General features: G+C 29.8%; 2 protein-coding genes across 5 annotated transcripts; both read right to left on the bottom strand.

The window, feature by feature from the left end:
* Positions 1 to 270: 270 nt before the first annotated feature.
* On the bottom strand, positions 271 to 3,674 carry LOC146540983 (uncharacterized). The gene is made up of 3 exons (XM_085188275.1): positions 3,536 to 3,674; positions 2,289 to 3,458; positions 271 to 1,916 (listed from the first exon to the last, which is right to left on the bottom strand). Exons 2-3 carry the CDS (start codon positions 3,420 to 3,422, stop codon positions 1,827 to 1,829), a joined length of 1,224 nt encoding a protein of 407 aa, XP_085044401.1. The 5' UTR covers positions 3,423 to 3,458; positions 3,536 to 3,674; the 3' UTR covers positions 271 to 1,826.
* A 672-nt stretch (positions 3,675 to 4,346) lies between these two features.
* Positions 4,347 to 26,380, bottom strand: Gk2 (Glycerol kinase 2). 4 transcript variants are annotated; one of them, XM_085188218.1, is made up of 14 exons: positions 26,207 to 26,380; positions 14,754 to 14,836; positions 13,329 to 13,485; positions 12,756 to 12,857; positions 12,252 to 12,469; positions 11,720 to 11,829; positions 11,100 to 11,205; positions 10,737 to 10,926; positions 10,384 to 10,561; positions 9,913 to 9,993; positions 9,639 to 9,763; positions 9,173 to 9,310; positions 8,861 to 8,947; positions 4,347 to 6,871 (listed from the first exon to the last, which is right to left on the bottom strand). In XM_085188218.1, exons 2-14 carry the CDS (start codon positions 14,826 to 14,828, stop codon positions 6,774 to 6,776), a joined length of 1,665 nt encoding a protein of 554 aa, XP_085044344.1. In that variant the 5' UTR covers positions 14,829 to 14,836; positions 26,207 to 26,380; the 3' UTR covers positions 4,347 to 6,773. The 4 variants fall into 4 exon arrangements, with proteins under 4 accessions (XP_085044344.1, XP_085044337.1, XP_085044333.1 ...); XM_085188211.1 differs by lacking the exon at positions 26,207 to 26,380 and adding an exon at positions 22,065 to 22,225; XM_085188207.1 differs by lacking the exon at positions 4,347 to 6,871 and having other exon boundaries at positions 8,022 to 8,947.
* Between the last annotated feature and the right edge of the window lie 9 nt (positions 26,381 to 26,389).

The following is a 26,389-nucleotide window of genomic DNA, read 5'->3' as shown; positions in this document are numbered from 1 at the left end:
ATAAAGTTAAGCCGAGAATTAATTTCACTGAGAATAACCCTATACGCTATAAGTTTACCAAAAAAATGACTATCAACGAATGAAAGTAATTGATTTCTTAGTAAACTAAACTAATTACTTTTTTTTTTAAACGAATGCTTTGTCTACTTTATCGCACATTAAGGTACATTGGTAAAAGTCGATAAAAAAAAGAGAAAGAAAAACACTTATTTAGAAAAGGTATAAAAATGTTTAAACCGTTAAAATTTTTACAGAAATAAAACAAACAGGTATTGAAACAAAATCAACTTGTTCTGGGATATATGACAAAGATAAGTTTAACATTTTTTAAAAAATAACAAAAAGATCGCTTAATTCTATCACATTAATAAATAATAGGTAAAATAATTTCTTGTTCGTCACTTTATAAACAAATTTCACTAGAATAGTTGTTATTACTAATGTTATGCCACTGAGATAACGAGAAAAGCAATAAAATATAAAATGCAAAATAGATATTTAAATTAAATTTTGTAAAATTCAAAATACAGGACAATGATTTTTACAAAAAGCTCGTAACAAAAAGGAAAAATATCGACACTGTCTGTGTGAAAAATATAGACTCTCTCCATTTCTTCCTCACGCGTCTATTTTGTGCTTTATGTACACCAGTCAGGTCTGTGATGATCCAGCTTGTCTCGCCATCTCCGTTTCGGTCTGCCGATTCTACTTTTGGTGTTTTGAACACGTTGGCAAACCTTAAGATCAGAGTTCTCTGAATTCGTCAAAGACAATGCCTATTTCATTATTGTGTAAGCCATTAATGCTCTTTAGGTATTCACTTTAATTAATATGGGATTTACGTGATAGAAGTTATTTTTCCCTTTCTCAGAAAGTAAAATAAGTGGCAAGAACTCTTGTATTTTGTATTTTAACGATTCTATTGTTGGTTTTACGGTTTCTTTATTACATTTTTTATTTCTTTTGATCTCTCCATAATTTTATTTGTTTTTTCGCAATATTCCTAGTCTTCCTTCTACCATAATCGCTATTCTATCTTTTGAAGAAACAAATGAAATAATCACTGAACCATCGCATTTAGTCGCACGCTTGTGCCATGCGCCACAATGGCCTCAAAATATTAAATCAATTAACATAAAAAAACCACATCAATTTAAATAAATAGTATATTGCACTTGAGTCACTAATTATTTTAAATACACCAAATAACATGTTTTACATTCTTTATTTTATTATATAAAATTGTTCAAATTTTACAGTCACAGTTGTTGATCTTTAAAATGTTCTTCTAAAATTTTAAATCCTTGATTCTTAACCACTACAATTGAACCGCTGAACTTTTGTGTGACATCGAATTTCGATAATGTACAAAATATTATAATACTCTTATTTTAAATTTATATTGATATTAGTAATATGACAAAATTAATAAAATTTAAAAAATACATAAGCAAAAGAAATTGGTTTTTAGAATAACTTTAATTTACCTATTATAATACTAACACTTTTAACTTTCAACATTTAATATTTTTTTCATTAAACATAAAATAAATTATATCACATTATACTTATACCTAAATATGAACATAATTTATTATTAATATAATTAATTATTTCCCCAAGTGGATATTGAACCTATAACAATTCTTTTTTAGTAGGCTACAATTATTTTATTTTCATACCAAATATAAATTATTAAAAAAAGACAACCACATAATGTTGTTATCCAGTAGTGACAAAACTGTCCTAGTGACTGAATCCTTCTAAAAATTATTCCTCCAATTAAGTATTAAAATTTTTGTTATACTGTTATTAAAACATGTAATTTATGAATTTTGCAGTCTACTATTTAATTTCAATAATCTTTTGTACATTTGACATTTGTGTGTTGAAAATGTTTGTTTTGGTTTTTGCTCCTGAAAAAAAATACAAATAATTTAAGTACAAAAAATGCTAATACTTATAGTTGATATACTATTCAATAATATACTTAAAAAAAAACATTATTACAATATTTTATTATTATAGTATCATAAAATGTATAGCAGGATGAAGCTCAAAAGTTATATGTAAATACCTATGTACATCAACTATACAGATATAAGTTTCACATTTTTTAGATTTATGTTTTATCCTGCATTTAGAAAGGCAGGTAGAGAGAAGTACCTAGAGTTAAGACACTATGTTTCACTTTCTACCCAAGACACATGTGTTGAGTGAATTCAATAAGTTTAATATAGTGTGTGCATGTTTTGCAATAATAATAAAAGTAAACAAAAGTGACTTACATTAGGAAAAAAATTAATGTTCAGATGGAATAACTCAAAAAATGTAGATGCCACAATGGTAGGTCCTGTTATTTTTTCACACACATCCAATTGAACTGCAAATTTACCATCTGGCAAAGTTGTTAATGTTTCAAAAATAGGTCTTGTAGCTTTCTTTTGACTAGATAATCTATAAAGCAGAATTTCCCCCTCTCTAGTACCTATTAATACTACATCCACATAAAAAAATAAAGCAGTTATCGGAGGAAATTCTAAATATAAGTGTTGATATTTATCAGTTTCTATTTTAAACAAATTACGTGAATAACATACAAAGTTCTTATCATTAATTGCATTGATGTACTTTATTTGTCTTATCCATTCTATTGGACATCTTAATGGTTGGACTGTTATTTCTTTGTTTTTATTTATATTTACAATTTTACCACAATCTGTAAAAATGTGTAGTATTCTTTCATAATACTGCATTTCTTTTATATCATAATCACAGTGAATTATCAATTTTGGTGTTAAACTTTCATTTAAAAGATCACATTTGAAAATATCTCTATGATTGTGAAAATATAAGGCATCATTTGTGAGAATAAAGTTGTCAGCTTTAAAAAATTCCTCTGTCCCAAACTCAGGGGTGTCAACAGTTCTTTGAATTAAAATACCAGATTTCAATTGTATTACCGTAACAAAATCATTATTAGCAAGTTTCAATATGTTTTGGTCGGGTAGAGTTACAGGAATATATTTCAATGTACTCATATCATACAGAACGCCACCTCTGGAGTCCCGTAAAGGCAATAATCCATAGTCAATATTCAATAAATGAGATCTGTCATGTATATTAAACTTATAAAATTCTTTAACATTGATTTCATAATGTGACACATCAGACCACGATTTCAGATTTTTGAATATATGATACCAACTACAATCATGACCAGATTTCGTTTTGGCTAGTTTCGATGAATGTCTGAACTCCTTTTTACACATTTCGAACCATAAAGGATCTATTTCGTCTATACATTCTTTCCATTGTTTGCAAACTCTTCTACATCGACCTAATGTAGTGCCATCAATTTTTAGTAATATCTCAATAAACGTTTCTAAAGGAAGATCATTCAAATTTAAAGTTTCAGTCATTTTCTGATTTAAATCGTATGATGATTTTAGTAGAAACTGAAATGCAATAGAAATATATTTATTAAATAATAGTAATGAACAGAATGTATACTATTAATATAAATTTTACATACCGTTAAAGTTATTTCAGCTTTTAGCTCATTAGTTATGTTTTATAAACGGTTTTAGCAAAATATTACATACATTATTTTTATTTTTTTACAAATACAAAACCCGTGATTTTGACATTTCGCTCCTTCGCGGTTATGTACATAATGTTGGCTAAACTGATTTTAGTTCGAAAAACTACTGCCCGAAAATTGAAATTTATGTAATTTATAATTTATTTTATATTGTAATTTATAAAATTCTTTTAAATAAATGATAGTTTATATTACTATTGACTTAAAGGCATTTTTAAAATTTATAAATATATAATCGTTTTTTAAGGTATGACCACATTATATAGTCCTCTAAAGAATATGACTTTAAAAGTCGTATGGTAAAACGGCTTGCGACAGGAAAATACAAAAAGCGTAAAAAAAAGATAGAAATTTCAAATTTAAATATTATTTTTCTTGAAATGGATAACGATTTTCTCTCAATAGTTATAAAATAGCGAATGTAACAAAGTCGTACCGCAAGAACATGTGCGACTGTAAACGTGATAGGTTTTGGGTTGGATTTCCGCTCGAGGATATGAAATATTTAATATTTTCATTTTCCTCGTATTGGTAACGAGGTAAAGGGCTCCATTGAGTTCCGCAACTCAACACGCAATGACATCCAGAATTAGTGTGGAAGTTAGAAAAGGGGAACGGAATTGTCTTAATACTCGGTTACTCGGTACTCCTTAATACTCGGTTCCCAGATTCTCTCTGCCTATCCAGCTCGGGTGTACCCTGCTGTATACTGTAGCATGAAGCTAATAAAATAAAACAAAAGTAAACCAACAAATTATTTATTACAATATACCTGATACATATATACAATCAACAAATATGTGTAATACGAACGATATGTCTTGGCTGCCTTGAAGTTAAAATTTCTAAACTTTTGCGCCAAATTCCTCGGTAAGAAAATAATGAAAAGTAAGATTTGAAGTGAAAACTAAATCTGCGCAGCCATCTACAGATAACTTCACGGCGGTCACGACTCGTCGATCGTACTATAAGGTCAATAGGATAACATACATGTATTATATTAACTTAGTATTATTATAGTAACTTATATTGCTAAAGCAATAATAGTGTAAAGATAATTGATATAGCTTTATAAATTATATTAATAGATTTAAAAAATTACAAAACCCAAATATTTCACCCCAAAAACCGTAAGTACGATAAAAAAGAATAAAAAAAGAAAAAATAGGGATACCATATTAATATCACATTAGGTTTTATATCAGTGCAAGCTTGGTCTACGAATTAAAAGATAACAATAATTTATATTGAAATTTAATATAAAAAAGATATGAAGAATTATTATTCAAAAATAGGACTTTAAAAATACTTTGGCAAAATAATCTTAAACTATTTTAATGAATTTAGGAAAAACTGATGTTATTAGACATTTTTCAGTGTGGGTGTGTAAGTTAGAAACACATACTGTGTTAAAATTATAACAGACTGAAATAAATATCATATAGACACTTAAACCAAAACTTTTTATAAAATATAAAAATTTTATACAAAAAATTGTCAAATTATAAAATGATTTTTATTTTTTTTAAAGTAATTAAATTAAAAAATAATAATATTATTTTGAAATATATAAATCTTGCACTGATAATCTTTTAGAAGAATACCCCAATCACTACTTAAAAAAACCTGAAATACCCTAAATGCAAACAAATCATAGGAATGATAGACAATTTTTTTTACACCAACAATAATATTTTTTTACTTATCATAATATACAATTAACACTCATTAATTTTATTTAATTAAAGTAAAAACAATATTTAAAATGTGTAACTGATATAACTTTTTAAATTAATGCGAAAACAAAAAGACTAGAGTCGTGGCCTATTCGTTGAATAAGGATTATGTAGGTTATTTACAAAAATAACAAGAAATATAAATAAATTTGAATAATTTGTATGCCATCGACACAGTGAACACCAGGCATGTTATAGACGATTGTTATGGCTTTTATTCCTTAAATTTAATATCAATAATAAATTAAATCAATAAATAATTGTAATTAAATAATAATAAATATACTTTGCATTACTTTATTTAAAATTTATTTAAATAATAAATTAAACAATGTTCATCAAATGTCAAGCTAAGACTACTAATAGTTTCTTATATAAAATGATACAGTAAGGGGGACCTTACCCCCTCTGAAATTATATTTTCTGAACATATTGAATTTTTCGCTGTGGAAGAAGATAATCAAAAATTCTTAAGCATGGAATAAATCTTTAAAAATATGAACTTTTTTTATATTATCAATATTATTACTTATAAATATATGACTAAATTTATATGTTCATAAGTTTGCATATGTATAATAAGTTTAAAGTATAAATTCAAACCGTGGGGCTTTTTTAAGCAGCCATCTACAACAACAACACATTTTGGTCAAATTACAGACATACATTATTATATTATTATTCTTACATGTCTATTACAAATTAGATAAGATTAAAATGAAAGTCAACTTTTATGATGTTTGTGCATAGATTATTTAAATACTTAATTTCATCATTTCAATAATGGCTTATGTTCAATTTACTAAAATAAGTTAAGAAAATATAATTGAGGAAAAAAAAGTATTACAATAAAAGAATTTTAAAAATAAAATTAAGCATAAATAAGAAATGTGTCTTATTATACAATTTGAAAAAAGTGATTTCATCGTTTGTCTTATAAACTTATTTATATACGTATGTATAGATATAAAAAAAATTAAAAAATCGATCATAAAAAAGCAAATCAATAACTATATCAAAATAAAATGAATCAAGTCACTTGTCAATAAATAAATGCCTCACTAAAAATATGAATAACCCAAAAAAATGCTTACAAAATCAAAAGTGTAATAAAAGTTATTCACAATTCTTACTTATGTACATATCAAATTAATCATGATTAATTACAAATATTGCGAAAATGACATTTTATCTTAAAAATATGTTTAAAGTATGGCAACATTTGATGCAAAAGTGATGATTTATTAATATAGCAACATTATAGTTTGAGCATCATATCGTTGAAATACCATAGCTCTTAAAAATTACACCCAATGCCCAACCAAAAAAATATAATACTAAAAAAATGTCTTTTGCACAAAATTCAACATAAAAACTAAAAAATATAATTACATAAAATATTTGAACCCGTACTACCTTTAATATAAAACTTATCACCTATTCTTGAGTAATGTGGACACGACTAGCATAGTGAAAGTACCAATGAGGTATACAGTTGCAGGAATTGAAGCTAACAGCTTATATCGCTCTTCTGTAAATAAAGAAAATTATTTGTTTTATAATAGATATTTGTATAGTAAAGCCGATGTGAGTGGCAACTCTAAAGTCAGCCTTTTTAAACTTTTGCGCACTTGGGAAGAAATTAATCAAACTTAAGAAAATATCGCGAAATCAAATCTGCACAGGTTGCTATAGTTAACTGTCAGAATAGCCACGACTCGTCGACCATACTGTGTATTAGTATTGCCACATAAAAAAATAAAATGCGTTGCAAAAATTAAATTTATTATTCTTCCGATTTCTGTAATATTTATGTATAGTTTATAGTAATGAGTTCAACATTAAAATGAAAGAATATTTATTAAGAAAAAGGCGGTGTAAGCCACTCGACAACTTATTTAAAAAAACATGTAGGACATACTTAGCAAAAAATAGCAAAACTGGTTAGATAAATTAGCGTAGACAGTTAGAAGAAAAAGAAATAAATTGGTTAAAACAAAGCTCCTTTTCCCAAAAAGGTTTACTTCAAAATAATATTAAATCACTTATCTTTATATGATATTTCACGATGTTTCACGTTGAATCTTATAACCGAATTGAAACACGTTATTGAGAAAAAGAACCAGTAAATTATATATAAAAAAATCATGCCCATTTAAAAATATATATTATATGTTTAAATAAATGTAAAAGTTATTTTGTGTTTTTGTAAATGTGGAACTTTATAGGGATAGATGTTTGTTTCACTTTTACGGGAAAACTACTAAACGGAGTCAGATGACACTTTTCAGTAATATAACTTATACATCACACATAGGCTACAATTTATGTAAAGATATTTTTATTTATCAATAATATGACAATAAATTTAAGCGGACGAAGCCACATAGTGTTACAATAAAATGTTTAATGTTTTGAATATCTAATGTGCTTTATAAATAATATATTATGTAATCTTTTCTCTTTTACAGATTTACTATATTTATGTAAAAATTATAGCTCTAATTAAAAAAAACCCACCTACTTATTAATAATATAATGTAGGTTTGTATTTTTGTTTATAATAGTTTAATATGAAATCTTTAATATGAAAAAATTTAAATAAAATAATTTATATGTTTAAACAAAGATATAGGCATAAAAAAACATGCATTAAAAGATAAAAAATAAAATTAAAGACCTTTAGTAGGTAAAATAATACTTTTATTTGAGACCAAAGCCTAAGTCGTTGCGCCGTTACAATTTAACAATTAAACTAAATATGGCTGTCAGTAGATGGTTGGTCTAATTTAATAATACTATATAAAATTGAAAATACTGAGTTTAGATATTTTATTTCTTAAAATTACACACAAAAAGTCAAAGATTATTAAATAGTTATGGTAACATTACACAAAAATTGTATTATACGAAATTTATTCGATTATTATTCGAGAAATCAAATTAAAAAACGACTTACTCAAAAAGTAATTTCCATGTAAAAAATATGACTTAAATCATCGCACTAACAGCCTAATACAACAATACAAAAAAGGCAACTACGTTAACGTATCTCTAACTTGGCATATATTTTTGAACAAGGCGGGTATATTCTCCACTGGCAATCTCTTTTTATAACCCACTATGGGTGCTATTTTAGGTTCAACCACGATAGGGTTGTCATCGCTATCGAAAATAATTTCTGGATCGTTCTCTATAATTTCCTCTATGGTTTCCCAGTCGGTTTGTATTTTTTTCTTATGACAACACTGACACATACCATAATCACATTCTTTTTTATTTTTATAATAGTCTATATCATCTAATATTGTGTGTTCGTCTTTATGCGTTTGTAATGGAACAAAAATTGAGAATTTTCGAGCGGAATATTGAATTAATTCCTGAATATAATCCTCGACGCCTTCATCTGTCACAGGTTTATCTATGGCTAGGTCTATATTTTTATCTATGCCTGAATTTTTCCTACTTTGGGGTGGGGATTGGATTTCGTTTAAAATGCTATTTTTTCTTTTGGCCTGACCTGTCATTGTGATAGATTTTTTTGTGGTTGCCCAGCCGAGGGAGCGTTGCACCGCCATCTTCCATTTTGTATATCTTGCGTCACGATCTGTTTGACAAATATATTTTTTTATCAATTATATGATTTTTTTAAAAAGTAAATATTTTTTTTATATTGAGGTCATCGTGGCGCAGGGGCACAGGGGTGTCACTGTAAAGCGATGGTTGTGGGTTCGACCTCCACTCGAGTAAACGAAATATTTGGTATCGGCGCGAAAACGTGGCGTTAAGGTCCCCCACTCAACACGCCACAAAAAATAAAAACACTTCCTACCATCATCAGTAGTAGTAGGCAGGAAGGTATCAGTGGACGTGGCGCGGTGTCTCCACCTGTCCATGCTCCAAACGTTCACGGCTGCACCCGCGACCACCGCCACACCGAGCGCTGACATGTCCCATGAGTGGGCTCGTACTGGGAATTTAGGAAAAGAAATATTGGTATATATTTTTATGTATGTGTTTGTCTCTTTACTACAACTTAAAATTGGAACTGATTTGGATAACATTTTGGGTGTAACAAACACAACAAAACTGACAAACTTCACATTTATAATATTAGTAGGATGATGCTTTATAATTCCAGACAGGACGATGTTTAATATACTTCGTTCTCCGTTTCTTACTCACTTTGGAGACTTTATATGACTTTATTTGGATTATATCACAATAACTATAAAGGGGGTAACTCGCGGGTGAATCGCTAGTAATTATATAAAAATGTTAATAGTAATAATACTCACAAACAGGTATTCCAATTAAATCAGCTTGCAATTGCATTAAAAGATCATTAGATGTCATTTTACCATCCACATGTAATTTAGATAATGGCATACCACAATCCTTGTTCATTGCTTCTAGAATATCTCTGTAAATATCAAATTATATTTAAATCAAATATCAATTTATATTTATACTTAAACATTTTGTAAAATTTGGGCATAATATAACAAAAAATTTAAACGGGCGATGCCGTTTTTGGGCCTTCCAGTATTATATAATATTTTATTAACTCACCTAGTTTGGAAACAAACAGCCTCTAAAGCAGCTCGAATTATATGGTTCTTGGTTGTGAATGCAGTTAGACCACAAATTATACTGAAACCAAAAAATATGTGTATATTGAAATAGGCAAAAGGAACTTAGTACTTACATAGAAAACATATAAAAATTTGAAGATTGCCGGAATTTGATCCTGCGCCGGATTTTATTTTAAAGAGGCGCAGGTTCAGATCCCGCTACGTTCAAATGTTTATACATTTTCTAAATAAGTGTTTTTCATTACTAATTGTGGAATAACTTTATAAATGTCAATATAGGGAACCTAGTGTTAAGATACTTTGTAATAATCGAATCGTCGAATTTTCGAGACACTGTGTGTTAGGTGACGAAGCCCAAGTCCAAAAACATAAGAAAAACAATAAAATCAAATCTGCAAAGTAGTCACGACTCATCAACAATACTATACGTAAAGCGCAAAAAACCTACCCCCTAGCGTCCTTCCTCCAGTACGGCGCATATAGCCCGTTCAATGCCGGCACGAAGTAAACGTCCCCGGTTGAGAACACCTGCCCCGCTATGTGCTCTGTGTCCCGGGACACGTCCTGGATCAGGTTTAGGTTGTCCCGGAGGAACTTCATTGCACCACCCGCTACTGCTATTGATCCTGGGAGATAGGATGAAAGTAGTTCATTATTATAATTTTTTTATACATACAATATAAACTCGATTGTCTGGACTTCAGTGAACCAAAAACAAAAACAAAGAAATATACATGCCAATCCTGAGCGACTTTAGTGACTTTTAAGTACCACGTCTGGTTCCCAATATCACTATATTACCTTCCAAAGCGTAAACAGGAGGTGAATCCCCCATTTTGTAGGCGACAGTAGTCAGCAGGCCGTGCGTGGACTGCACTCGCCTCTGCCCCGTGTTGTAAAGGAGGAAACAACCACTTCTGTAGGTGTTTTTCGCTTGGCCGGCCTGGAGGCAGTTTTGACCGACTAGCGCTGATTGTTGGTTGCCTAATATCTAGAAATATTATATATTTTTTATGTTATTTTCTTATGAAAATATATCTTATATATTTTATTATACTTTTTTTTATCTTCTAACCCAAAAGACCAAAGCAAAATCTATATATAAAACAGAATGTTGTAAATAAAAATTCTGTCAAACTGTCATTTCAGTATAAAAATACTTACGCCGGATATCCTAATTCCTTCTAAAATAGTTCCATTTTTAACTGAACCATATATTTCTGAACTGCTTCGTATTTGCGGTAACGACTCCCTATGTATACCAAATAATCTGAAAATAACAAAATTAATTATGTATGTGGATTTCGATACATACCTACCTAAAATTGAATATTTAATTTAAAGAAGATTTATTTGTTTATAGTTGCTTTTTCACGCTGTTTCCCGAATTGCATAGTTAGACAAAGGAAACTTGGTGTTAAGAAAATTTGTTATTTACGCACTGCCTCAATGTCTGATGCTTTGAAGACATGTTAAGACAGTGTTAAGTGACGAAACTCAACGCCTTTGTATACGCCATACTAGAAACAAAATATAAATAATGTAATTTTTATAATTTCGCCGAGTGATAAAATCATAATTTTCAATTACGACTCGTCCAACTATGTATTGGAAAAGAATCTACATATAGCTAAATAAATTTATAAGGCTTAGTATTAATAATCAGATTGTTGAAAAACATTTTTTTTCATCAAAGAAATGAAAAAATAACGTGTTTTAAGAAACAAACAAGAAAAAAAAAACATAAAAAAACATAGAAAAACTAAGAAAAATAATAGACTTACCTACACAACATAGGATCCCAATTCAAAGTATCCAAATTCATGAGTAAAGTTCTAGAAGCGTTGGTTACGTCTGTGATGTGAAGACCACCGTGTGGACCGCCTGTTAAATTCTATAATGAAAGAATAATAAAAAATTTTATTATTATTATTAAAAATAAACAGATAATAATAAAATATGGCAACAAAGCAAAATTTGTTAAACTGTGTAAAATAAATGACATTGTTATAAAAAAACCAAGATGGAAATTCGACGTCCAGAGTTGAGAGCGTTTATATGTATGTACGTATAAACTGACATCAGTTGGTTGCTTATTTGTGATCTTAGAGTTTTTTTTACATATCAATTGTTTAAATATATATTTTTATCATTAATCGGCTTAATTATGGAAAATTATTTACGATCAACGCCAATAATTGTGAATTTTATTTTATTAAATAAAATCCAAAAGAAATCCACCACCACCACCACACCCCCACCTCCCGAACCTCTTATAATGATAAATAAATGAAAGAATAAACAAATACAACTCACCCAAACTATCCAAGAATCGACAGTACCAAACATCAATCTCTTATCTCTACTCGCTCGTCTCACTGCCTTTATGTTATCCTTTAGCCATCTCATTTTTAACGCACTAAAATAAGGACTTATTGGTAAACCGGATATACTTTTTAGATAATTTTTGTTTCTATCCGGGACTTTTGCTAGGATTGCGTCCACTGTGCTGTCCGTACGTATGTCGTTCCATGCTGGAAAATAATATTGTTATTAAGTAAAAAAATAAAATTATAATTAAATTGATATAACAATTTCACCGTAACATCATATGGAAAGATTCAAAGTATTGGTTCAAACAAATCTATCCACGTTCAAAATTATGTATGAAACAAAAAAATAAATTACATTAAAATTAAAAGCAATAAATAGACGTTCAATCTCATAATTTTTATTAAAATTTAATATTATTTTGTTGACTTAAAGCATTACTTGTATATTTATTTAAATTATTAAAATTATTCCTGTACATATACTCACATATGGCAGGGTGCAATGGTTCTCCCGTGAACTTGTCCCACGCTATCGTTGTTTCTCGTTGATTCGTTATGCCTAATGTTATAATGTCTTCTTTTGTATAACCTGTGAAAAATAAAACAAAATTAATAAAAAGAAAACTAAAAAACAGAACAAAAATTATACGTTAACAACATTAACGTATGTCTTATTAATTATATTATTTTATCTATTAGCATAACTTAAAATTTATAGTTATTTATACTTTTATAAATTTATCTATACACATCTACCGAACTTTAAATTTTAAACAACCACACACCACAAGTCAAAGTATATGAAAAATAGAGTACTTTAATTTTCGTATACTTTGACTTATATTTAAGGAAATACTTAAATTAAAATATTTATGCAAAAAAGTACAAAAAATTTCACTTTCTGTCCAATATTCAAATATGCTTTTTATTTTACTAGAGAGGAATAATAACTCAATCCCTCAAGCGGGAATCGACACCACAACCACCTCGGTTACGGTCATATCTCATGATATAATTAACTTTTTTAAACTTTCTCTTCATTTTAAACACAAAAACTTACCTAACTCAGTCAATTGATCTATAGCGTTTTCTGCACATAGTTTTATATGGTGCATAATTTCTAAGGGGTCTTGCTCGTACCATCCTTCTTGAGGCTGCACTTCCGTTTTGTCTAGTTGGTAAGAAACTAATTCCTCTGAACGTTCCGCTTCGTAAATCTGCAAAAATAAAGAAATAAATTAATTAAATAGTTTGATCAAGCCGCCACAAAGACTGTAAACGTCACCGTTGGGGGTTCGATTTCCAGTGTTAAATACGAATTATTTTCATTTCCTTATAACAAGACAAAGCCCCAGATGTCGAGTTCCACTAAAAATTGAGCGGATAGTGGCGAACGAAGTGTGTTTACACTGAATTCTCTCTGCCTCTAAACGGATCCAAAACTAGTAAACTGTAAAAAGCTGAAATGTATTTTTTGGAGTATACTAGAATACTAAGAGAGAGTTTCTCAAATATCTCTTTGCGTTCGATAGTCAAATGTACGAAAATAAAAGTGTATATAGTAAAGCAAAATTCCAGCTTAATATACTATAACAACAAATTATACTCAACCATCGCAGTAAATTGTGATATCATGAACTAACAGAAATATAGAGGTAGCTATATAACTTAAATTTTCTAAAGGTAGCTAATTAAATTAGCGATAAAATGCTAAAACGTAATAAGTGATAAATTTCAAAGTTCCCCTTCGATATAGGATTTAAATAATTTCACAAATCATTTAAAAATAAAAAACCATAACTGAGAATAATATAGCCTAATTTTTGCGACAATGCATAGTTAAGAGGCGGAACTTAACCCCGCGCTTTGTCTTATTATCATAGTATTATTGCACTTCTTTAGGTATATAATGTATTTTAACATAACGTTATCAAACAAACAGCAATATAACGATTATTATCATATCGATATTAAACATATTGTAGGTATATGTAGAAGTCACGATATCACTTATTATAAAGTGAAATATATGAAGCAAAACGTTAACACAATATAGAATATAAAGTACTATGAAGTAAAATTCGCTACGGACATAACGCAGTGAAACAATGTCTGTTTGTAAGTACGACGTTTCGAGATTTGATATTTGGTGGAAATAATTATATTTGCTTGACCGCTCCCCTAAGGGATGCAAGTGGAAAATAAAGCGTCTTAACACCCTCCCTCTTTGCCTGCTCTAAAATCGAAATCAAAATTAATAAAAAATAAGTTTTCTGATGATTCATTCGTTCTCCATCATCCCTTAAATTCGATGATTTTGGATTACATTGTGCAAATAGTACCGCAGTGGGAACGCAGTGTTAAAACTCTCTATTTCCTACATTCCCCTATTTTTTTAAGACATCGTGTCACAGCCCTTTTGCTCTCTAAAATATTCTAAATCTAATAATTACAATTTATTTATAAAATCCTCTTTGTCACGTACCACAAATCTGACAGTCTTTGTTCCATCGTCGATGACGCTCACGAGAGACTTTTTGGCGGCGTCTCGGACCGGCATCTCGTCCTCTGAAATATAAAATTACAATATTGTTCATTGATTCATAAATAACTATAAGATGTTATTTTAAACATTAAATATCGATACTAAATACTTATAGATCGTTTTTAAAGCAGGTACTTTATATGCACACACACAGTTTATATATTTTTAGCTATAAATGTTGGAACACAAATTGCGTCTTAATTTTTAACCGACCTTTGGCGTCCAAAGCAGTTTCGTAGAAAAAAAGAACTGAGCTAAAGTTAAAGTGTTTATTTTTAAATATGACATAACTAATATCATATTTGTTATATATATATATATATGACATAACTAATATTATTCGTTAATAAGTGTTAAGAAAGAAAATAAAAAAAGAACAATAGGTAGAACCCATTTCATTTTTCATCTAACAATGTCATACAGACGTGACAAGAAATAAGATAACTTAGGTATTATTCGTTCAGTTTTCCAAGTTTTCATAAAAACGGTAATAAACATGGCCTTGAAAATACATATAAGGAAAAGGTGTGTGCGTTGTTTTATTTTACAAGGCTGTTACGTAAAAATATATTACTAGTTTGACGTGGAATTTAGTAATTATAAGCTATAATAATATTTATATTGTAACAGATAGACGTTAAGAAATCTTTAATCAGACAGACAGAAAGTTTTTAATTTTACGCCCACATAGCAGGGTAAGCAGAGGGAACCTAGGAACCTAGTGTGTGAATTTGGTGGATAGCTTAGGATTTGTTACTACTTTATATATAGGTATGTATTAAAATACAATTCCTGTTCAAAATCGTATCTTGTAAATAAGAAACCAAAGACAAAGCTGATGTTATATGCTTCAGCATAAAATGTGATGATTCACATTCTTGAGCATTATCATTATCAACATTGATAAATAGATAATATGGTGTGACCGATAAATTATTAACGAATAATCTAACTTTACACTTCAGAATGTAGATACAAAGAGGACGTAGAGAGAAGAGAGAAAGATTATAATTATAAGTTGTCATTTCTGTAGGTGCAGAGATGAATATGAAAAATGTATCATATACTTATGTAGAAATTCAGGCAAGACGGAAGACCTAAATCTAATCTAATATATTAAATATCTTAATGTAGAGTACCTAGTGAATCTACGGTAATGTTAGGCAGAGAATTGAAATTTAAACATGTTTTCCGCCAATTTGGGGGGCATCGCGTAATAAAAACACCCGAAAAATTAAAATAAACAGCTACGATTCGAGATGGAACCTACAATCATCGCATATTCCAATTGTTATATGATAGTAATGTTTTTAGCTTCAGTTTGCCAGTTGAGTGCAAAATCACTTCACCAATTTTTTAGCTTCTCCCTCTCCCTTCCAGAAGAGTACCCCCCTTCCAGAGAGAAGGAAGAGTCGATGGTGATTAAGGATTGTAATAAAATAACAATATTATTATTTTACCTGACTAGCTGCCCCAGTATAGAATAACACAATAACAGCCTTGGCTGGGACCATACTGATTATTTATTAGTAATAATGTGAACCAATCCTTATCACAAATTAATCCCCAATGTAATATTACATGAACTATCTTATTTGAAGTGTATTATAAAAATAATGATATATATGTATGTAATGGATGACTTTGTTAAACTTATGATAAGTTTAATTTTTTTTAATACTTAATCTACATTTTCTCTATTTAATTTGTGGAAGGAAAGCAGAGAAAATTTGAAGTTTTCATATTGGGATTCCATTTCAGAGTTTCCACATTCTTATAATACATTTTCTAAAAATATAATTAAGATACAAGTAAAATATAAATTGAATGTTACTTGTTGTCCATCCTTATCTAGAACTGCTACCAATACTTGGAAGTCCTTGGTATAAAATAAAAATTGCCAACGCATGACCTACATTTTTAATTTGATAAAAATTAAAACAAAATCATAATACAAGTTATATGTTACAGGATGTTTGCCATAATATAGTACTAAAAACTACATATAAAACGGTTCACCATTTCTTAGACTAGCGTAACACACAGACGACACACACAAACAGACGAATAGGTAAAAATTAAAAAGAAAATTTTTTGGGTTCTATTTTATTGTTAAATGCCCCAAATAACAAATTTTCTTTTAAATGTCTTTCAAGCACCGCTAAAATGCACCGCTCAATTACAAAAAAAAATATTTTTCAGCTTCACGATGTATCCCTCATGTAGCAGGGTTGGGAGAGGAAGTCTACGGTTGACACTTCGCCCCCCCACTTTCCACCGAATTCTGGAGGCATTGCGTGTGTAGTGCTGCGTTGAGTTCTGCCACTCAACACGCAACACGCACCAGGGCGAAAACTGAGAATATTTGCAGCAAATTAAGCTTTTAGTTACTTCTATTAAATTTTATAACATAGTGACTGATTGTCGTATAATAAATATAAGGATAATAAATATAAGCAATACAAACGTAGGCTCTTGCATCATTTATATTTCATACTAGGTAATTTCCCGCGTGGAGGAAAAATAAGCAAATTATATTATGTAACTATGTAATTGTTCCTCGTAGAGCAAAATGATAATCGCCAAAACTTCTATGCGTATCTAAATACATAATTATATGTAATACTAAATTTTTCATTTATTTAAAAGTTATGAAATAATAAATAACACGGAATTGCTTGGTATTTCCAATAATAAAATGGTAATATAATAATAATTTATAAAACTTCTTTTTTTTTCGTATTATTTGGTGCAACATCAGGTTTCTAAGTTCGATCTCCCTACTTTACTATGAGCGGGATACAGTGGAAGATAAAAAAAATCTTATTCTAATTAAAATATCATCAAATTTCCCAATATTTTGAAAAATAACACTAATTAGAAATTTCACCAAGAAACAATACCCACAGAATATAGACCAGATTCAACATTAATTTCTACTTGGAAACCAGTCACGTTACAATGCATAGCAGACCGACCGCAAATACAAGAACTGCATTCTACACGCTAACACAATTTACGCTAACGCTAAATTGTGGTTTATTGCAAATTTGCATACCTATACATATACATATGTGTTTTAAGTAATTACTTTATTTATACTAATTATTAAATTAATTATTAACGAAATATTATATTTAAATTTATATTTTCATTTCTTCGCTCTGGTGTCGAGGGATAGCGCGTCGTTGTTTTTCGCCACTCAACACGCAATGCCTCCAGAATCTGGCGGAAAGTGGGGAACAGAAATATCTAAATGGGAAAGCAGTGTATTAACACTAGTTCCCTCTGCCTAATCTGTTATATGCGGGATACAGCGTGAAGCTGATTTTTAAATATAATGATTGTGAATTTAAGCCATATATCAACAGAAAATAACAAGTGCAATATAAAATAAGATTTACAGATTTAAATAGGCATCTGTGCTGATACGTCTCGAACTTTCTAAGGAGAAAAGGCCCCTATGACAAGTGACAACTTGGAAAAAAAAAATTATATCAAAATAAATAAACAAAAAATGTAAAAAAAACTTTGAGAATTATTTCCATTTAAAACAACTTTTAAATGTAAATAATCCAAGTTGTCAAGTGGAATGGGTCATTCCCCTGAGGTGTGACGTCTGGTCATGCGTGACTTTGCAATGCTAAGCAATAGGTCATAACCCTAAAATATATTATGTATAGGACCCTAATATATGAAAAACTTTTAAAAGTACCCATTTCGTATACAAAATATGTTTAACTTTCAAAAAACCTAATGACAAACTACTCTCCGCCCAAATTCGGGATCAAACCGCAACTACGGCACTATACACGTAGTTAGCTGCCACATGAATCCACGTCCATTGCGACAACCATTGCATTGCTACGTCCCAATGCGCTTTGCTTGCAATATGAACTAAAATTCATAATCTTGTATATATATATATACAGGATGTCCCAGGAGTCAACGATAAGACGTAAACAGGTGATAGACCAAGTCGTGACAGTTATGAGATAAATATAAAAAAAAATCTTTGTCATGTATTTTTCATATTATATTGATTTTAAAAAAAAATATCGGAAAAACCGACACCTGTGATGATTTTTCAAGTCCTAAGGAAGGAAGGAATTTCGACGTGGTCGTATTTTTGTGAACATAATATGGCTGAATTTTCTTACAATTCTTACAATGTAAATTCGGTTCCGTCACTCTACACTCATATTACAGTTCCTCTCTCTGAGTATTGCAAAATCTGAAGAGATCACTGAAAATATTTCTCCAATGAAACATGATGAAACCAAGGAAACATACATTTTATATAAAGATTAATCTAACCACGGCTTATTACCCATGTATTAACTTATTGCGAGTAGTTCTATCTCAACCATATGTACAATACCGCCAACGAGTCGTGGCGTACATTTAATTATTTTCTTTCTAAGTGAATAATGCGCAAAAGTTCAGAGAGCCTAACCTCTTGGCAACGACTCATCGACCGTACTATATCTACCTATGTATAGAATAACACAATATAGTTATTACTTTACATAGCAATATAATTTATCTGTTTATATTGCTTATCTACTATAATGTCGGGCTTAGCGCGATAATAGAGATTTAATAAAATGTTAATTTCAGCCAGTTTAATATGTAAATTTTCCATTTGACAACATACGACAAACGAATATAAACGAACATACAACGACGATAGACGACAAATAATTGTAGGTATTTTTCATAATTGTAAATAGAAGTAAAATGTATATAAATAATAAGAACTAGCGGCCCTCTCGCGGTTTTACCCGCGTGAACTATGTTATTATTAATTTCTGTCTCCATGGCTACGTCCTAGTGACGTCTATGCAAAATTTGAGACTCTTAGCATTTGTAGTAACGAAGTTTCATACCAACTTTCGACCCCAAAAACAACCCCTTAGAAGTCGAATATTGCAAATTCCCGTCTTAGCGAGCACCTACGTCCTATAACTAACTCCTATGCAAAATTTGAGATTTCTAGCACATGTAGTTTTTGAGATTTCGTGATGAGTGAGTGACCTTTCGATTTTATATATATAGATAAAATATATTTCGTGAACTTAGTTTTTGATATTTGTAACAAACAAATAGTAGAACCTAGTCTTAACACTCCATTATCCACACACCGTAAAATTTTCGAAACATTGTTTGTTGGGCATGTAACGTGCAAAAACGTGCGACTGTAAACGCAACAAGTTGTGGGTTCGACTCTCACTCGAGGAAATGGAATATTTAATATTTTCATTTACTCGTTCTGATATCAAGGCAAAGAGAACCATTGAGTTCCGCCACTCAAAAAGCAATTCATCCAAAAATCCTCGGAAAGTAGGGAACAGAAGTGTATTATTGGGAACGGTGGTTCCCTTCACCTACCTTACTATGTGCAAGAGACAATGTTCTTTTTTTTTGTATTTTTCTACAATATTATAATCAATTATACAATATGCTGTATATAAATACCTATTACGTATGAGTTTTAACAGCTGTCTCATATTTGAACTTTGAACCGAAAACACAAATCGCAGTAGTAATTAGCGCTAATAAACAGGAGTCACCGACAGAAATAATAATTATTAGAGATTACGTATAGACAATTAGAAAAACATAGTGAAAAATCAAAGTCCAAAGTACCGTTGCAAAAATTACTTTACTTTCCGAAAAAATATAAAAAATATTTTATGAAATATATACGAGAAATATACTTCTTTAATATCTATTTTATTACAAATATTTTTAGACTGTGATAAGCAAATACGTATGATATAACCAAAAAGTTAAGCTTCTTATCCGATGTGATAAAACTAAATAAAGCTGTAGGGAGGGCCAACCATCAGATATCAAAAAACCCTTTTTAAAAGTATTTTTTTTATTAAGTTGGTAGTAAATATTAATAGCATGCACAATTTTGTTTATACGAGTTTTTACATAAAGACCTTTATAAGGACAGATCGACTAAAAACAAAAAGTGACCTTTAATTTTTTTGCCTTTTTTAATGTTTAAGGAATTTTTATTTGTTCGTATACCTTATAAGGAATGTTTACTTGACATTTTCTTTATCTATATATATAAAATCGAAAGGTCACTCACTCATCACGAAATCTCAAAAACTGCAAGTGCTAGGAATCTCAAATTTTGCATAGGAGTTACTTATAGGACGTAGGTGCTCGCTAAGACGGGAATTTGCAATATTCGACTTCTAAGGGGTTGTTTATGGGGTCGAAAGTTTGTATGAAACTTCGTTACTACAAATGCTAGGAGTCTCAAATTTTGCATAGACGTCACTAAGACGTAGTCATGGAGACAGAAATTAATAATAACATAGTTCACGCGGGTGAAACCGCGAGCGGGCCGCTAGTATAGACATATTTTGTAAGATTAAACTTGGTATGTATAGATGAAAAATTATTAAATTGATGCATAAATGTATATAAAAGTAGGTTTTTTTTAAATAATATTATGTTCTCATATTGGAAATCAGTAGAGGCGCAGGGGCACAAGCGTGCAACAGTAAGCGCGACAGATAGTGGTTTCAATTTCCACTTATCGTAATGAAATATTTAATATTTTCATCTCCCGGCTCTGGTAACGCAAAACGCAAAAGTCTTAATGTAAATGGATTGTCTTAACTCTAGGTTTCCAGTTTCCCTCTGCCTACCCTGCTATGTGCGTGATACAGCGTGAAGCTAAAAAAATATATTTTCCTACGACTATCACTCTATCCGGAATAAGTATTTACTGGTTAACTATTGAGTCAACCAGTAAACGCTCATTCCGGAATCGCTTCATCCGCTTATATTCATATGTAAGTAGATACAACCAGTGCTGTTTGTACCTAACATATTTAATTTATATCGATATTATCTAGGCGATAATGCCGTCATCAGTCAATTCTTAATAACACTTTATCAAGATAACCAACCAACGTTTAGAATTTATATTATAATGTATTCAAAAAAATATAGTAAGAAGTAAGTAAATATAATAAAATATTTACAAAACATTCAAATATAATTAAAAATCTAAATAAAAAGTAACAGGAAAGGTCAAATACGCGAAAAAAACGGGTTAACATTATTACAATTTATTTTTAAATACTTTACCTTTTATTTAAGCATACATATTAAAAATATAACTTAATTATATGTATTATTTATTTCTAACAATGTTAAACCAAATTCAATTAAAATAACACTACTTTCTAATATTATTCAACGTAAAAAAAAACAACATACCATCATTCATCATTTAAGAAAAAATATTCCCTCAATAATTAACAATCTACAACAACAATAATTTAAAAAAAAAAACAAGCAATACGTCAATATCTGTCCGTCTGACACAACGCGGGCTTTCCCGCGCAAACGAGTAACCACACTGGGGAGGCGCGGCGCGGCACGCCCGCGAGCTCACGGCCCGTTCACATTCAGCCACGCTGTGACGTATGTCAACGTCATCGCTTATTGAACCTACGTATCTTTATTGTTGGGTTAGTATAAATTATAACATGTAATATTATGTCGGCAACGTTTCGTCTTATACTGTAAATGTTTATCTAAATAGTATATTGTAAACATAAAAAAAACTTAATAACTTTTATATTCAAAATGTTATTATTTTATCTACTTACATTTTGTTATTTATATAATTTATCGTCATTTGTCGTGGCGCCGGGGTATTTATTACATTGTAAAAAGCAAAAATACAATAAATATAATTGTAACAAAAAACAAACGGCGTTGTCGGCATCACGAGCATTAGGAAACATTTAATATTTCCATTACCTCGCTCTGGTAACGGGGCAAAAGCGCAGCGTTGAGTTCTGCAAATCACCCTACGCTACGCACCTCAGAATTCAGAAGTTTTAAAAAAAAAAATAAATAAATACCATAAACTCTTTGCTGACGTTTCAATATCCTCTTAACACTCATTATCACTCGCACCTGTACTATCACATAACGGTTTACAAACTAAAACCATTATATAGATTTCGAAAGACTTGGCGAGACATCGTTCATTCTAATAATAGTATTATTAAAATTGCATACAAGTGAATTGGAAATCATTCGTCATTTTAATAATAAACTAATATTATCTAACTATATCAGTAGTTTCAGCTTCAGTTTAGTTGCTGAAGTGTTTAGTTGCTGAAGTCTTCTTTTGCAAACAAGTGCAAACCAGTAATAAATAATTTAGTAAACCAAAAACACAGTAATATGAAATAGTTTTTGCAATAATTTATCAAGGTACACAAAAAGTCGCAAATGCTAGGTTTTTTTTTATTATATGATACTGTAGAAATTTACACTTCGCTAGGCCATAGTTAGTAAAAAAAGGCAATGTAACTTTAACAATAGTAAATTAAAAAATATATATTTAAGATTTTTAAATAGAACGATGAGATGTCTTTGTGCTAGCAATAGGATTAAAAAAAAAGAAAAGACGAACGACGAAACACCAACGGGGTTAAAAAGGTTTTTGTAACTACTATTAAAATAATAATATTTAATTTATTATACGGAACATGTTAATATACAAATATAAAATTAATAATTAAAGATCCATTGACGCAATCAGTGATCCACCATTAAGCATTCCATTAGTTTGCTCTAATTAATTAAGCTATGAGAGTATAAGCCGACTCTGCACTGAAAATTCAATAAATTAAATGGCTTATTTGAGGACAGTCGTGGCGGAGGGGGCGTAAGCGCAACTGGTTTTGGGTTCGATTCCCACTCGAGGTGTTGAAATATTTAATATTTCCATTTTCTTCAGTCTGGTGTTGATTCGCGGTGTTGAGTTCTACCAGCGTTGCGTGTGAGCGCAATGCTTTCAGACATCAGCGGAATGGGGTGGAAACTGAGAATACAGTGTTTTATCACTAAGTTGTCTTTACCCTGCAATGCAAAATAAAGCAGTACATTTTATGTTATGTAGGAAAATTTGTATTTAATCTTTTCAGTTCGGTTTTGTGTTGATTTTAAAGGTAAACAAGTGACCTAATATATATCTTTTTAAATAAATTATACATTTTTATCACCTTTGTTTCGAAAAAAAAAGCCGTATTCCTTAAAAAAATGTATCAATCAACGTAAGAAAATCTTTGACTCCATTTTTTTCGTTATATATTTTCATAGCAGGAACTTAATATATTAGATTAAGAAGACCAGAATATCGAGAAAAAAAATATTTAGCAGTTAAACAGAAAGAAACCGCTATAAACAAAAGAATAATTAATATTATAGGAGAAGACCTGCATGTTTGTGACACATCCGCGTGTTTTCACGAGCTATTTTTACTACTCGGTGGACGTCACGAGTCAAGAGACAATTTCGACAATGCCATTGTCGTCTGCACGGGCCATTTTTAGCGTTCATTATTTTTTTTAATTGTCTTTTTACGTAACAAATAATATAATTTTGTAAAATCTTACATTACGTTACTCTGTACCTCACATATAGCAGGGTGGCAGAGTTAAACTAGACAAGGGAAATTTTCAAGACATTACTTGATGAGTGGCGGAACTCCACACCGCGCATTGTCTTGTTATTAGAGCGGGAGAATGTGAATGAAAACGATTCATTCCCCCGAGTGGGAATCGAAGTCACGACCGTCGCTTAACATTCAGACGCTGTATTTGTGGTATTTTTTTTTCATATACTTAGTTTATGTATGACACGTTTCGTGTTGTACGCGATTGTAATTTGTCTCAAATTCCACAGAGGGCAAAGTTTATAATTAAAATATGTCTGATTAAATAAAGTTTAAAGTGCAGCATCCTTTATTAAAGGATGAGTTCAGTTCCCACTCGGGGGAATGAATTATTTAATATTTTACATTTTTACTCTGGTAACATAACAAAGTGCAAATCTCTCAAACATTTTCGAGACACAGAATTTCTCGAAAGTTCGGCAGAAAGTGAGGAACAGTGCATCAACACTAGGTTCCCTCTGCCTACCCTGCTATGTGCGGAATCATTGTGGAAAGAAAATCTTACTATGTAATGTCACCTTTTAATACATATATCTCTAGCTCTCTTCCATAGAATAAAGCACATCCATAAAAGCACACACCCTTCAAGCTATTTATAAACATATAGATATATATGTGTGTATAAACTATATATATATATAAGCAATTATTAAGCCTCACTGATTTCAAGATAACTTCTTGTGATCAGAATGTGAAATTTATTTTACTTTTTTTTTGTCTGCTGATAATTATTGTTATGTTATAGCCAAATTATACAAAATCGTCACGTAAATTATAGCCTATCTTCACATAAAAGTAGTTATTTTGACATATAAGCTATATTACTGCAAATCTTCATCTTTTGTTAAGTACTTTATGTGTGAAAGTGTAACAGACAACCATTTATCCTCACAAACTCTCATTTGTTTTTTTCAAATATATTTCATGTTTAGATAGTAATGAGTTACATTTTATTACATATAGATAGACACAGATGTTAGTAGGTACATACATTCAAATTTAAAAATCTCTAAATTTACATAAATATATAGTTATGTTATGAAAAGCCCGGCATTGAGTTATGCTACTCAACATACAATGCCTAGAAAAATTCTGTGCAAAGTGGGGAATGGAGTGTTTTAACACTAGGTTCTCTCTGTCTACCATGCTATAAGCAGGATACTGAGTGAAGCTGACTTATATATAAAAAATATTACTAAATAAGGATAATTATTAATTTAATATGTTAATACAGTTAGTATTTATTAAAATGATAGGATAAGCATTATAGATAAGAGAAGGTCACTCCTTCCAAAGTACAAATGATAAAATTATTTATTAAAATATTACACAATTTGTACTTTTGCCCTTTGATTAATATTAACTATGTTTTTTTTTGTTTTCGTATAACAATTTAATTATCAGTGTGTAAATAGAATAGCTTGTTTATTTTAAATCCTCTAGAAGAGCTGTATTTTGCTAAATTTATGAGTTTATTGACTTTATATTCAAATATTTCATAACATAAAGTTACATAATTTATATGGTAAGGATAATATATACTTTTTAAAATAGGACAATTTTAGCAAACGTTACTATAAAATAGAGCAGGTTATATTATTCTTAGAAAAATAATAAAATATTTTTACATAATCATTATAGCATACTAAATTAGAGAATTTCCTTTAAGGCAAAATGCATGCAATTAATACATACAAATTATTGACATAAATATGTTTATCTTTTAAAATAAAATAAATTATATTTGCTATTGTTGTTGCCAGAGTTAACTTTTACTTTCACTCGCGTATACTTAAAGAAAGTAAGTGATGAAAATAGAAATCGATTTTACAAAACATTCTTCAAACGGAATTGTATAACCAATTGTAGAAAAAATATTTCTTACCGGTTGATGCAATTTTTTACAGCAACAATAAAATTCAGAAATGATCACTGCTTTTAAATATATTTACATTTATATACACATAACATTAATCATAATATAATATAAGCGTTTTCGGAATTTTTTCAGGAGAAAAAAATTCACACCCCAACATTCGCGGAATAACTGACAAGTGACATAGATTAT

The sequence above is a fragment of the Heliconius melpomene genome, chromosome 1 (assembly GCF_056956725.1).
Source record: "Heliconius melpomene rosina isolate 202511_hmr_F chromosome 1, ASM5695672v1, whole genome shotgun sequence".
NCBI lineage: Eukaryota > Metazoa > Arthropoda > Insecta > Lepidoptera > Nymphalidae > Heliconius > Heliconius melpomene.
The sequence above is the reverse complement of the archived record's forward strand: the minus strand, read 5'-3'. Positions and strand labels throughout refer to the sequence as shown.

Excerpts from the sequence above, each read along its gene's own strand:
- Gk2 (XM_085188199.1), bottom strand. Across the intron at positions 11,830-12,251 it reads TCGATTCTTGGATAGTTTGG|AATTTAACAGGCGGTCCACA; the intron begins GTGAGTTGTATT and ends CTTTCATTATAG. Across the intron at positions 9,311-9,638 it reads TTTAATTGGAATACCTGTTT|TACGAGCCCACTCATGGGAC; the intron begins GTGAGTATTATT and ends CTAAATTCCCAG.
- LOC146540983 (XM_085188275.1), bottom strand. The coding sequence starts at position 3,422 with ATGACTGAAACTTTAAATTTGAATGATCTTCCTTTAGAAACGTTTATT. Across the intron at positions 1,917-2,288 it reads ACATTAATTTTTTTCCTAAT|GAGCAAAAACCAAAACAAAC; the intron begins GTAAGTCACTTT and ends ATTTTTTTTCAG.